The sequence below is a fragment of the Caretta caretta genome, chromosome 6, assembly GCF_965140235.1.
Source record: "Caretta caretta isolate rCarCar2 chromosome 6, rCarCar1.hap1, whole genome shotgun sequence".
NCBI lineage: Eukaryota > Metazoa > Chordata > Testudines > Cheloniidae > Caretta > Caretta caretta.
The window spans coordinates 14,108,188-14,122,633 of record NC_134211.1 but is presented as its reverse complement, the minus strand read 5'-3'; the positions used below and the strand labels follow the sequence as shown (position 1 = coordinate 14,122,633).

Genomic DNA, 14,446 nt, shown 5'->3' with positions numbered 1-14,446 from the left:
CATTTGATTTACCTTGTCTAGTGCTAGCTTGCAGTCTTCTTCCTGTCCTCTATGCCACATCCTATTCTGGTGTCTATCCCTGCAGAGAGGTCTGTTCTGCTGCTGAATGGGGAAGAGCTACAAGGCCAGTAGTAGACCCCTGGCCTCAACAACTGCTGTTCCCTCCCCCAGAGGGACACATGCTACCACAAGACATTAGTGCACTCCACAGATTTTATTTCTGCTCCTCTCCCTTATTTTACAGTCATCTGCCATGGAAGATTTGGGACCTTGTCATCCAGCTGCTTCTCCTATGGAGTAGTGTCACAGTAACGAGAGAAGCCACAACCACCAATGAAAGCATGGCCAGAAGCACCAGGGTCAGGTCCAGTCTGGAGACAGGGTCTGAAGGAGGAGGAGGAGGGGAGGTTAAGACAATCCAGATTTCTGTAGGGTCTAAAGTGTGGAGATGACACCTAGACTTCCCTGCCCCAGTGGTGCTCCCCCTACCGCTTAGGCCAGCCTTCATCAGAAAGATACTTGAATTGTCAACTCACTTTTTAGACTGTGAGCCAGCACCACCATCCCATTGATGGCCATCCAATAGAGGGCAGAGGCAATGCTAGCCCCAGTGCATTGAGTGCCACAGAGGCTCAGGGCATACAAGTCACCATTGAGGTGCCATAGTGTCCCCCCCGCCTCCCCCAAGTTTGCTGGTTTTTGAGACATCCTATGAATGTCCATAGGATAAGGATATAACCCAACATTGGCCCACTCATAGGAAGCACTCACAGGTATGGTGTCAGCCAGCATTAGCTTACAGATGGATCATCAAGGAGTGACTTCTGCATGTAGCCCGCCTCCCCCCCATGAACATTTATATTAGAACCCCCTAGACAGCATTGACTTGCTGTATTCCAGGTTACTGTGCAAGATGCCAGTTGTCCTACTAGGGTTTAACAGAAACCTCACCCTTGTTCTCATAGACGTGCTCTCTCCACGGCTCAGGGCTCTCCTGGAAGATCACAGGGCCAGGAGAACTCACCAGGTCCTGGGGCTCTCCTGTCCCATTGTTGATATCCAGGAACCGGCGGCCTCCTGGCAGATGGAATGGAGAGTTAGGGAGCTGTCTGTCCAGCGCACTCACAACCAGAGGGCCCATCGTGATGAAATGCAGCGTCACCATGGACTCAACCATGAGCCCTTACAGGCCTCCTGACAGGTTGTGGTACCAGGTATTAGATCTTCCTGAATTGCTTATTTGAAGTGTGGGAGAAGTTGGGAAGAAAGGCCATTTCATCAGGAGCAGCAGACACTCCACTCTCCAGAGGCAATTTCTAGTATTGTCTCCTACATAGGGCAGTTGTAGGAGATTAGGCCATTTACCTCTTCGTGTTAGCCCATCATACCCTAGCTAGCGCTACAGGACATGGTAGAGGTACAGAACGAGCTGGGCTGAACGCCTTGCAGTCAGTGTATAGCACAGGGCTGGGCAAACTTTTTGGCCTGAGGGCCACATTAGCACTGTAAAACTATATGGAGGGCCAGGTAGGGAAGGCTGTGCCTCCCCAAAGAGCCTGGCTCCCTCCCAATTCCTGCCCCCTGACTGCCCACCTCAGAAACCCCCTCTGCCCCCCAACTCCTTGTCTCCTGACTGCCCCCTCCCAGGACCCCTGCCCCTAACTGCCCCCTGGGACCACACCCCTATCCAACCTCCCGCTCCCTGACAGCCCCCGCTGGACTCCAATGACTATCCAATGCCCCCTGACTGCTCCCCCGAACCTCTGCCCAATCCAACCAGCCCGTCCCGACTGCCCTCTGGCACCCTCTGCCCCTTTTCCAATCCCAACCCCCTTATGATGCTGCTCAGAGCAGTGGGAGCTCACAGCTCCTACCGGAGCAGAGTGCTGGAGGTGTGCTGAGGCTGCGAGGGAGAGGGACAGCACAGGAGGGGCTGGGGGCTTGCCTCCCCGGCCGGGAACTCAGGGGCTGGGCAGGATGGTCCTGCGGGTGGTAGTTTGCCCACCTCTGATATAGCAGGACAGGCAGATCTCTGTTCACTATGAGTCCTCTGGTATTTGGGATGGGATCTTGTAGAAACCCACATGGATTTCAGACCACTCCGACTTACTTGTAGCAGCTCCTGATGGGCACAGGGTCCTGCAGGGCTCCAGCCGGGAGGGGTAGCAAGCTGAGGCGCTACAGTAAATGTACACCTAAAATCCACACAAGTGAGAATGGAGTTAGTGAGTGACTGGCCAGTGCTGGTAGGAGCCAGGAAGTAGATCCACAGCTATCGGTTTGGTTCTGCATGTGCAGCGCCTCAGCAGAGACTGAGGAGGTCAGGACCTGACTAAAATAGGAGCTCCTGCCCCTGCACTCCGACTTCGCCCTCCTCACCCGCTTTATATGTGGGCCCCTTCTCACCTCTCCCTCAAGTGCCACCTGGGAGGCGGAGTCCACAAAGGCAAAAGTGGAGAGGACGAAGCGCTGGTGGTGAGTCGGGAAGGGCAGCTCAGATGAGGCAGGGCCCACGGGCACAAGCTGGGTTCTGTAGTTGTCTCCCAGGAACGGGCACCTGGGAGCAAGACATGAGAGAAGGGTGGACCAAGGAAACCGCCTTCCTCCTCCCCAAGCCATGCTCCCCCTCCATCCCAGCCACTCACCCGTCCACCAGGATGGGCCACTGCGGCTGCTGCAGGGGGTTAGCGCTTGGGGTGGCCCAGCACTGGTGCAGAACCAGAACCAGGGACGGGTCTGTTCTGTGCAGGATGCGAACCTCCATGTAGACAGGGTCCCTGAGCACCTTCACCACAGGGTAGTCTCTCTCTGTGAGATAGGATCTGTAGCTCGGGTCTGTGGGGGAGAGGGTAGGAGGAGAGCAGAGCTGAGACACCCGTGGTCCTTCAGGGGGATGGGATCTCCGTGCTGGAGTGAGGGGTCACCTACCTGTGGCGATGCGCAGCTCAAGCCGGAGGGGTCCTGCCTGGGTGACTGGAGCAGGGGTGGGGGGCAAGAAGACCTCGACCTGGACTGGCAGAAAGTCACTGGCATTGTAGATGCAGCGAGCATGGAGGCTGCACAGGAGAGAGCAGAGGGAGGAGACAGGGGCTGATGCTCTGTGACTTCAGATTGAGGCCATGTGGTTTCTGGCAGTGACCTTATTAGTGCTTGAGACAAGCAGGATCAGGCCCTATCAGTACTTGGATGGGAGACATCCAAGGATGCTAGTGGATCAACCCTTTTAGTAACTCAGATGTTCTTCCCTCCAACTCAGGGACTCAGCAGGAGTGTCTGAGCACGGCCACATGGGGGCCTTCTCAGACAGGCTAGAAGCACCTGCTTACTTGTCCTCACATCTCTTTTGGCAGCATTCTCAATGTAAGCAGGGGAATAGTCCTGCTCTTGTGGGGAACTTTCCTGGCTTCTGCACTACCCCAGTGAAGTGGGCTAGCGAAAGGATCCGAGTCCTCGCTCCCACTTCCTTTACCCAGTGGCCTCCCTGCCCTTCAGGGCTCCCCTCCACTCTCCTGTCTGGCAGAGTCCTTGTAACCCCAACAAGGCTAGGCCCAGGATTCTGGGGGGGGGGCTCGACCCCCAACCCTGCTGTGGTCACCTAGGACAGGGGCTAGGGTGTCCCCACTCTGGGGTACTCTCTCTGCACTGGGCACTTCTGACCCATGACCATTACATACAAGCATTGGCCTCTCCGCATTGTTCCTGGGGACTGTCACTCTCAGGGTCCTGATTTCCCATAGATCCTTCCCCTTTTAGGACTGGGAGCTAGCCAACCAGTACACCCCACTGAATGTTAGTAAGGGGGCAACAGTCCTTACATCAAGCTTTCTTTCTACCAACCCTGTAGGCAGTTATTAGTCCCTCAGGGTGGCCCCATGGAGCCCTTCTCGGGTCAGGCTGGCTGTGCCTACTTGTCATTGGAGATCGCACAGCAAGTGGCATTTACAATCATAAGATTAGGATTGGAAGAGCCCTCAGGTGGTCAGCTAGTCCAACCTGCTGCTCAAAACGGGACCAACCCCAACTAAATCATCCCAGCCAGGGCTTGGTCAAACCAGGTATTCAGAACCTCTAAGGATGGAGATTCTGCCACTTCCCTAGGTAACCCATTCCAGTGCTTCACCATCCTCCTAGAGGGATAGTCCCGTCCTCAATAGCCATCCTAGACCTCCCCCACTGCAGCTTGAGACCATTGCTCCTTGTTCGGTCATCTGCCATCACCGAGAACAGCCAAGCTCCATCCTCCTTGGAACCCCTTCAGGTAGGGGAAGGCTGCTATCAAATCCCCCCTCACTTGTCTCTTCTGCAGACTAAATAAGCCCAGGTCCCTCAGCCTCTCCTCATAAATTGTGTGCCCCAGCCCCCTAATCATTTTTGTTGCCCTCTGCTGGGCTATCTCCAAATTTTTCCACATCCTTTCTGTTGGTGAGGGCCCAAAACTGGACACAGTACTCCAGATGGGCTTCACCACTGCTGGTGAGAGGGGAATCATCACTTCCCTCCATCTGCTGGCAATGCTCCTACTAATGCACCCCAATATACCAGTAGCTTTCTTGGCAAGAAGGGCCCACTATTCATTCGTAGCCAGCTGCTCGTACACTGTAATCCCCAGGTCCTTGTCTGTAGAACTGCTGCTTAGCCAGTCGGTCCTCAGCCTGTACCAGTGAATGGGATTCTTCCCTCCTAAGTGCAGGACTCTGCACTTGTCCTTATTGAAGCTCAGATTTCTTTTAGCCCAATTTTCCATTTTTCTAGATCTCTCCCCCCAACTTAGTGTTATCCATTAACTTACACCCTCAGCAAGCCATCCCATCATCCAGATCATTAATGATAATGAACAAAACCAACCCCAGGACAGACGCCTGGGGCATGCTGCTTGATACCAGCTGCCAACTAGACAGAGCTGTTGATTGCTACCCGTTGACCTTGATGATCTAGCCAGCTTTCGAGCCACCTTTAATTCATTCATCCAGCCCCTACTTCTTTAACTTGCTGTCAAGAACACTGTGGGAGACTGTAACAAACTTTGTTAGAGTCAAGGTATATCATGTCCACCGCTTTCCCCACATGCACAGAGCCAGTTCTCATCATAGAAAGCAATCAGGTTGGTCAGGCATGACTTGCCCTTGGTGAATCCATTTTGGCTGGTCCTGATCACCTTCCTCTCCTCCGAGAGGTTCAGAATGGATTCCTTGACAACCTGCTGCAGGATTTTTCCAGGGACTGAGGTGAGGCTGACCAATGTTGGCATTTGATCAGACAACGTAAAACCCTGACTCTTGGACAGTCAGCTGCACAGAGTGTCCTTCCCTTCACAAAGCAAGATTTTGCACCGTGCCCCATTAGGGATCAGGTGCATTGCCCCACTCAGAAAAGGGGATGTCTCTGACTGCAGGGAATCCCCTAAGTCCTTTGGTGGTCAGGAGAGGCTGCTGGAAAATTGATGGATCAGATCTTTGCCAGGGGAAAGGATCTGGCCTCACGCTTCCACTGTGGAAGGGCTGAAGACTGCTCACCATCACTTCCTTGCTAGTCAACAGAGCAGGCCAACTTACATGAAGGTGCTGTCCCGGGTGATGGAGCCATCCGGCCCAGTCCGGATGTCGATGCCAGAGATCAGCTGGTTCTCATAGATCAGTTTGTCATGGATCACCTGGAAGAGTGGAGACATGGGGCAGGTTAGTCCCCCAAGCCCCTGAGCAGAGCACTCACCCTGGCTTCCCGTGGGTGTCCCCTCACCTGGACTGTGGTGCCGCACTGCATGAGGGGGAAGCGGAAGATCACAAAAGCCTCAGTCATCCTGATGGGGTCACACCCTGCCTGGGCATAGGCTAGCCGGACACTCTCCAGGATGATGGGGTGATCAGACATGTCCCTGGAGACCACCAGAACAAAGTGACCATCCAGGAGGCACTGAACAGTGACTGCAACACAAAGGAGCAGGATTAAGTATAGGTGTTCCTGGTAGAGGAATTGGGCAAGAGTTCCATGCCACACTCAGGATGATAGATTGGAGAAGAGCCATGAGAAATATTAGAAAACAGGCCTTGTAGTGACCAAATTCTGTCTCTTTAGACAGAGAGAAGGTTAAGGGGTGACTTGATTACAGTCCAAGTATTTAAATAAGGTGTAGATCTGAGAGCGAGGGTAGTTAACTCTTGGAATGGTTTGTCCAGGGTCATGGTGGATTCTCCATCACTGATAAGGCAAGACTGGATGTCTGCTAAGAGATCTGCTGGAGGAATTATTTCAGGGAAATCCTATAGCTTGTGTTATACAGGAAGTCGGACTAGTGATCACAATGGTCCCTTCTGGCTTTGGAATCTATCAAATGAAGCCCCATGGGGGTAAGTGGGTTTGTCTGAGACAGCATGATTGCAGCTCATGTTGTGCAGGAACGGGACACAAGCCGGCAGAGTTATCCATCGATCTGATGATGGAGCACCAGCCTGTACCGTCTGATGGGTCTTCCTCTGCCACCACACATTTGGTGTTGGCTCTCAAGATCTGCCAGGCATTGGGCAACTGAGGAGAGACCGTGATGTAGGAAGGAATCCCTTTGCACACAACCGATGCCAGCTGCAGCCTAGGGTGAGAGTTACAAAGACATTGCATCCAAGTCTAGTTCACCATGCTAGTAGGTGGTGACCAAACTCATCTGAGACGTACGGTGTGTCACCAAGCTTCCCAGGACAGAGATGACAAAAGGCTCCATAAGCTGACATGAGGGCAGGTCTACCTGTGTTGCCATAGTAGCAGGGAGTGGTGAGGTCAGTCTCATCATAACAGCAGCCAGCCTGGAAGCAAGGAGCTTGGCCTGGGGCATCCGCACAGGGCATCTTCCCAGCCACCACACGGCACTGCTCCTCTGTGAGATGCGCCCCTAGAACAGCAGGGTGTGGATTAAGGAGAGCAAGAGATCCTCTAAAGGGATCGCAAGAGACCCTTCCCCAGAGACTAAGATCTGTAGTGACCTCTGGAAAAGTGGCTGACCTCAACACCAGTCCAACCCTCCTCCCCTTCCCCAAAGGGCTGCAAGAGCTCCCACAGTGGTCCTCCATCCCAACTCACCCTGCCCCCCACAACCATAACCTCAAACCACATACCACCTCAGACAGCATTGTGCTCAGATCCCCACCCCTGTCCTCCAGATGTAGGATATTGCCCTTCTCTGATAGCAGGCTTAACATGTCACTTGGAAATTCAGGCTCCTGATCTGCTGCTGTGTCAGAGGAGAGCCCCCCCCCACACCCTACAGCCCCCTCAACACAGCCAGCAGTGTGGTCAACTCTAATTTATCACTTAGCAGTTCTGGGGTGGGTTTCTCTAGCCATCTCATGAAATAGTGAGCAGACGCCTGCTCTATGAATTTTTCCTTTATTGAAGTCACCGTCTCCCTTTACGGACGATGGGGCAGAAGCTAGCAGGTTGGCTACCATTTCCCCATAGCCGATCAGAGGAAAGTGTCCCTCATAAACATGGCTGCGAATTTCTTTCATGAGACTGAAGCTGTACCTACAGGCAAAGTGGATGCCACTCTGGTTTAGGGGGAGGCCTAGACAGGACTCTAGGAGAGTGAGGGACTAAGAGCTGTGAAGAGCCTGTGTGAGACACATGGGGGGGGCGGGGGGGGGGAGACAGATTGCAAGCAGATGTGGGGGTGAGATATGAAGGGATACAACATCAGATCCCAAACCCTGGGATACTGGAGGAACAGGGGAAGCCCCTCTGAGCAGCCAATGGCAAGGACACATTGGTGTATGTGTGACTGGATTTTGCACCAATGAAGCTCACAGACTTTGGAAGCAAGTGCCTTCCCGCTAAAGCTTTGAAAAACCAGAAGGCAAATAGCCACCCCTTCCCCTTCAAATAAACTGGGGGCGGGTGGGGGAACAGCATGATTTCTAAACGAATCTCATTTTTGATCATGGCTTACAACACTGTCAACACCAGCTCTAACATGGCAGCCACAAGCAAGAGACAAGGTTCAGCTCCTCTGAAGACCACCACAGGAGTCAGAAGTGGACCATGAAACCTTCCATTAGAGGGGACCCCCATGCACTCAAACCAGTTAGAGGTCACAGACACCCCCACACACCTATGTTGCTTGGTGGAGGATATATTTGGGGCACCGGGCGCACCAGGCCCGGCTGCGGCTGGGGCACCGGGCGCACCAGGCCCGGCTGCGGCTGGGGCACCGGGCGCACCAGGCCCGGCTGCGGCTGGGGCACCGGGCGCACCAGGCCCGGCTGCGGCTGGGGCACCGGGCGCACCAGGCCCGGCTGCGGCTGGGGCACCGGGCGCACCAGGCCCGGCTGCGGCTGGGGCACCGGGCGCACCAGGCCCGGCTGCGGCTGGGGCACCGGGCGCACCAGGCCCGGCTGCGGCTGGGGCACCGGGCGCACCAGGCCCGGCTGCGGCTGGGGCACCGGGCGCACCAGGCCCGGCTGCGGCTGGGGCACCGGGCGCACCAGGCCCGGCTGCGGCTGGGGCACCGGGCGCACCAGGCCCGGCTGCGGCTGGGGCACCGGGCGCACCAGGCCCGGCTGCGGCTGGGGCACCGGGCGCACCAGGCCCGGCTGCGGCTGGGGCACCGGGCGCACCAGGCCCGGCTGCGGCTGGGGCACCGGGCGCACCAGGCCCGGCTGCGGCTGGGGCACCGGGCGCACCAGGCCCGGCTGCGGCTGGGGCACCGGGCGCACCAGGCCCGGCTGCGGCTGGGGCACCGGGCGCACCAGGCCCGGCTGCGGCTGGGGCACGTAGCGCATGGTCTCCTCTGGGGTTAAGTCACGTTCAGTGGGCTTGGGGCAGGTCATGTTCACATCATAGGTGGCAGCGACGGCCCTGGCGCTCAGCAGTTCCTCCACTCGGACTTGCAGGTGGTTACGCCCATCCTGCAATGAAGAGACACCAATCAGTCAGTACTGTGGCCTAACAGACTCTCTGTAGGCGCTAAGCACAGCGCCTCCCAGCTGCACAGGCTGCTGTGACTGCAGGTATGGACCCATCTCCAGCTTCTGTTGTTGCTCAGGTACACTGGGGTGAGGCGTGCCAACCCCCCTCACCTTCTTCTGCACATGACAGCCATTGTAGCCAGCTGAGAAGATCATCGCTCCTTGCTCGCCAGATGTGACCCAATGGAGACAAATGGAGCAGTTGGTAACTTCGAAGGGTGTCCCAAACTCATCTGTGGAGAGAGTCATACAGGTCGTGGGTAAGGAAGAGTTCAAGCCCTTGATGAAGCTTAGCCAAGTAGCCATGTTTGGAACAGTGACTGTGGTTTGTCACATCCTTCAGTTTAGTGGAGTTTAGCATGGTGGGAAGCAGCTCCAAAGATACAGGACGGCCGTCATTTACCAAGTCTGACCTAGAGCCAGGAGTGTTAGGATATAGATGTTCAGGCCTGTCTGTAAAGGCCTATACTCTCAGAATTTAGGTGTATTCTTATCACTTGGCTAGTTCTAGAGGTATAAGAGAAAGAATCAAAATCACTGTCTGCTGGTGTAAGGGCCTTCTCTTACTGTGACAGTCTGAGGCCCTGTTCTTAGGCTAAGGCCTTTGGCTAAGCAACAGAGGCAGCCATAAGCTGGGAAGCGAACGGTCACATCCTCACATTCCAAACTAGTCACATTGAAATAAGGTGCTATTGGGTTGTTAGGCACTATCAGGACAGGATTGAATTCCTATCCCCTCCAGAGAAAGGGAAGTGCCTAGCAAATGTAAAAGGAAACTTAGTTTGATAGCATCCTGCCTGGCAAGAACTCACTCATCAAGAGCTGGGATGTGAAATCCTCACTTCTGTATTGTTTTGTCATTTATAGTTCCCACTTTGCTATTGTTTGTCTGTCTGTATAATCTCTGTCTGGTTCTGTGATTGTTTCTGTCTGCTGTATAATTAATTTTGCTGGGTGTAAACTCATTAAGGTGGTGGGATATAATTGGGTACATAATCATGTACCAATATGTTAGGATTGGTTAGTTACATTTCAGGAAATTGATTGGTTAAGGTATAGTTAAGCAGAACTCAAGTTTTACTATATAATCTGTAGTCAATAAGGAAGTGAGTGGGCGTGGGTGGGAGGGGATGGGAACAGGGGTGCGGAAATTGGAATCATGTTTTGCTAAAGGGGGAAATGGGAACAGGGGTAAGGAAATTGGAATAATATTTGGCTATGGGCAGGAATGGGAACAGGGACACAGGTGTAAGGCTCTGTGGTGTCAGAGCTGGGAAGGAGGACACTAAGGAAGGAAACTGGAATCATGCTTGCTGGAAGTTCCCCCCAATAAACTTTGAATTGTTTGCATCTTTGGACTTCGGGTATTGTTGCTCTCTGTTCATGCAAGAAGGACCAGGGAAGTAAGTGGGTGAAGGAATAAGCCCCCTAACAAGGAGGGCTGAGAGTGGCCAAGCCAGGCCAGGCCAGGCCAGGCCATCCCATCCTTGGGCATGACAACAGGGAGGTAATCGCCCACAGAGGGCACAGGATCCAGGTGTCTGGAGCTCAAAGGGCCAAGTTACACCACAGCTTGGGATACCCAGCCACATTTTGGTATGTCCTTTTACAGTCTCTCCCCAGCAGGGTTCCCTCTTTACCCTCGGCTATTTTGTGGGTCACAGTCAGCAGGCGGTTGTGAGGAAAGACTTTGCTACCTGGATTCAACCGTTAGGGCTATCTCCAGTCTTTTCTCCAGGGGACAGAAGCCACAGACTCTCACTTCAGGAGACCAGGGTACTCAAGATTTGAGGGTAACAGCCAGGCCACCAAGAAGCACTAGAGTAGGACCTTCTTGTTCCCTTCCTAAAGCTCTCATTACATACTGTAGAAGTAAGAGGTTTCCACAGGAGACCCATAAAACCCTCCTGCATGTCTAAGAGGGCAGACGAGCAGGAGGCTTCTTAGCTTTCTTATGAAGCAGCCAGGCAGCTACTTACCCACAACTTTGAAGCGGACGGTGCGGCCCTGGCTGGGAAAGACCAGCAGCTGCATCCCATAGTCTCCACAGTCATACTCATGTTGCAAGACAGAGAAACTGACCCTGTGGAAGTCCCCCTGCCCAAGGGCTATCCTTAGGGACCAGAGCAGCACTAAGCCCACAAAATACCTACAGCCCAGCCCCATAGCTGAAGATGCTAAGAAAGAAGCCCTGTCTAGCAGCCACTTCTCATAAGGGGAGAGGCTGTGGGACCCGGGCTTTGTAGGGTGAGTGAGTGGTGGGGAGGGGGCGGGGTGTGAATCAGATGAGCAGAGAGGCAGCACCTGGGGAGCTGCCTGGTGCTGGGGAGGGGCTGGGTGAAAAGTGCAAAGTTCAGGGTGAAAGGGAAACATAACCATCGAACCCTTCAGCCCTAAGACCCCCCTCCCATTGAAGCCTCCTGTTACGCTACCTTTTCAGTGTTGCCAGCTCTCAGGATTTTATTGCAAGTCCCATGGTAACTGATGTTTTATTTCAAGCCCCATCTCCTGGAAACAAGGAACTAGCTGAGAACCTCAGTGTGCATTCAAAAGAAAAGTAAGTTTCTTGCCTGCACAGTTGCAGAGAAAAGCTTAAAAACAGGGCTCAAGCACACCCCAAGTGCCCCAAAAATCAGAAGGCCAAGTTGCCTGGAATCGAGGGGTCTAGTCAGTGTATCCTTCTGGGATCGGATGATTTAGTTGGGGATTGGTCCTCCTTTGAGCAGGGGGTTGGACTAGATGACCTCTTGAGGTCCCTTCCAAGCCTGATATTCTATGATTCGAAGCGGGCGGGCAGGCACAAGGTCGAGTCAGTGTGTAGGTGGCCATGGTATTGAATGAGGCCTTTTTCTTTCTTGTTCTGTGGGATTAGGTTATTGAAAAACTGGAGTGGATACAGAGAAGAGTCACAAATGCAATTTGCCGGCTGGAAGAAGTGCCGGCTAGCAAGAGACTGGTGCTCAGTGCTCAGTCAGTTTAGGTTATCGAAAAGGAAATCAAGAAGTAGCTCAAGTACAGTGCCCAAGTACATTCATAGGGCGGAAAGACTGGCTATTAAAGGGCTCTTTAATCGAGTGGAGAAGGGTAGAACAAGATCCAGCGGTTGGAAGTTGGAGCCAGCCAAATCCATGGACGATGCGTACAATAGCCTGGGGAGGCTGTACCTCCGCAAAGAGCCCCGCGTGGCCCTGCCCATGCTCCGCCCAAGGCCCCCTCCTTCTGCTGCTGGTAGTTGGCCCCAGGCCAGGCAAGCAGCCTGCTCCTCTTCCGGGAAGCCTGCTGGGCTGGGGCTGGGGCTAGGGCGGCTAGGACTTGGGGTGGCTGGGGCCGCACCACCCAGTTCTCCAGGGCTGGGGGGAAAAGGAGGGCTGCCCGACGCCCACCCAGTGGTCTGGTGCTGGGGAGCAGCCCACCCACCCAGTGCTGCGGGGCTGATGGGGCAGCCTGTCTGGTGCTCTGGGTGTGTGTGTGTGCCCTGACGCTTTGGGGCTGGTGGTGCTTGGGCAACCCGGGATTGGAAGGGGGGGCTGGTAGCCGTGGGAGGGAGGGATTCTGGGCTTTGGGGTGGGGCCTCAGGCTGAAGGGTGGGCCGGGCCAGGGGCTAGCCTCCCCAAGCCTGTGGTTCACCCACCATCCATGGCCAAATCTAAGGTAGACATAAGGCACATATTTTGAAGGGTGACTAACCCTTGGAACAGACGACCACTGGAAGTGATGGATTCTCAGTCAGGCTATGTCTACACAGCTGCAGTGCTGCCCTGTAGTGCTGAGACATACTGCAGCAACGCTGTCGTAAATCCACCGCTCCGAGAGGTAGGACGATGGCAGAGTTCTTCCAGTGAGCTCATGGCATCTACCCTGGGAGAGAGGTTGGATTAACTACGTCTCTCAGGAGGGTGAATTTTTCACAGCCCTGAGGGACACACCTGGGTCAACCTAACTTTCTAGTGTAGACCAGCCCACAGGCGGCCTGTCTGGAAGACGCTTTACTCAGACACAAGTTATCGGGCTCCATGAATAAGTAACAGGGTGACATTCTCTGGTGCGTGCTCTGCTGGAGGTCAGATTGGTTGATCTAAGGGTCCCTTCTGGCCTGAAAATCCACGAAGCTATGAAAAAACCCCTCAAGTGTATTTTTTGTGTGAAAAATCTCATGATTTTTGCAGCAATCTCTTGATTTTTGGCTCTTTGGGGTTGGGGCTCCCTGTCTCATCTCCCTCGCTCTTTCTGCCCTTCTCACTGCTGAGAATATCGCCAACCCTGAGCCTTCAAAAATCATGAGTACCCCCCAAACTCCTGAGCTTCCCTTAAAAATCATGAGATTTTAAAAGTAACAAATTTGTGACTATTTTAAAATGCTTTTCTGGCTTTTGAATCTGCGGAGGTCATGCTTTGAAGCTTCTCTGTCTCTACAGTTATTATGTATTTGTATTCCTGCAGTGCTTAAGAGCTCCGGTCATGGAGCAGGACCCCATTGGGCCAGGCACCATACAAACATAAAACAAAAAGATGAGGCTCGAAACCCGTTTTTTAAAAGGAAAGCTGATGTTCTGGTATGTTCACCTGACTCCAGGAGCTGGAGCTTTAAGAAAAGCACAAAGTATTGCATCACTCACAATAACATGATGAGAGTTGGTAACTCCGTCTCTGCTTCCTCTCTACTTCCCTGTTGTGTTGTGAACACTGGGGCGGGGGGGGGGCATCGGGGGAAGAATGTAAAACTCACTCAAAGATGCTTTATCTTTGCGGCAGGGCAAGCAAGGTGTGTAGAGAAACTGCTCCTGTGACTGGGGAATGGAGAACGGGCCCCTGAGCCTGATGCTAACAGCTGCCAAACACGCCTCCCCCACAGCTCTGCTAGTACTCTTAACTCTGACCTACACACATGCTGCTAGTCTGGTCTTCTGTCCCACTGCTCTGCACCCCCTTGCCCTGTATGTCAATCTCTGGCTTGCAATTTTAACTGCTCCTGCTTGGGCCCACACTGAGATTTAAACTCCATGATCTTCAGAGCAAAGACCAGGCGATTTTGAACGAAAAGGACTAACCATCTCTAGGGAGTGGCTGTAGCACACTCATTAACATCCATGTGAACCAGCCCCTAGAGAGCAACAGATCCCCAAGCTCCCCTCATGTGGGTGACATCGTCATCTCCGTACAGGTGTAGTCCTGGCCCCTAGTCACCCTGGTGCTTTATCCCATCACCAACCCCATAAGGGACACCAGCTGAGACCTAACATTACATGCCATACCTTTGGAAGGATCAGGCCTGCTCAGTGCTGAGTAGGGAGATCTGTGGGCAAAACCCAGGAGGTCCAGAAAACAGTGGTGTTAATTCACTAGGAGTCACTGCGTTCTGTCTGAGTCAGTGTTGGAACAGGGCTCTGGCGTGGTGCCAGGGGCTGATGGAGGTGCCATTGTTCTGATGAGGTGTGGAAGTGAGGCCCATAATTGTTAATGATTTTACATCTCTTTTAAAATAAGACTAAGGGGAT

At 53.7% G+C, this 14,446-nt stretch overlaps 1 protein-coding gene across 1 annotated transcript; it reads right to left on the bottom strand.

Annotated features, from left to right (window-relative positions):
• Window positions 1-199: 199 nt before the first annotated feature.
• LOC125638962 (zona pellucida sperm-binding protein 1-like) lies at window positions 200-11,147 on the bottom strand. The gene is made up of 13 exons (XM_075129012.1): window positions 10,931-11,147; window positions 9,063-9,184; window positions 8,436-8,891; window positions 8,096-8,252; window positions 6,737-6,880; window positions 5,737-5,921; window positions 5,553-5,650; window positions 2,929-3,056; window positions 2,646-2,835; window positions 2,407-2,557; window positions 2,111-2,195; window positions 952-1,077; window positions 200-384 (listed from the first exon to the last, which is right to left on the bottom strand). Exons 1-13 carry the CDS (start codon window positions 11,115-11,117, stop codon window positions 245-247), a joined length of 2,169 nt encoding a protein of 722 aa, XP_074985113.1. The 5' UTR covers window positions 11,118-11,147; the 3' UTR covers window positions 200-244.
• Window positions 11,148-14,446: the final 3,299 nt, after the last annotated feature.

Excerpts from the sequence above, each read along its gene's own strand:
- LOC125638962 (XM_075129012.1), bottom strand. The coding sequence starts at position 11,117 with ATGGGGCTGGGCTGTAGGTATTTTGTGGGCTTAGTGCTGCTCTGGTCC. Across the intron at positions 2,558-2,645 it reads TGGCCCATCCTGGTGGACGG|GTGCCCGTTCCTGGGAGACA; the intron begins GTGAGTGGCTGG and ends TCTTGCTCCCAG. Across the intron at positions 1,078-2,110 it reads CCCATCAGGAGCTGCTACAA|GAGGCCGCCGGTTCCTGGAT; the intron begins GTAAGTCGGAGT and ends TCCATCTGCCAG.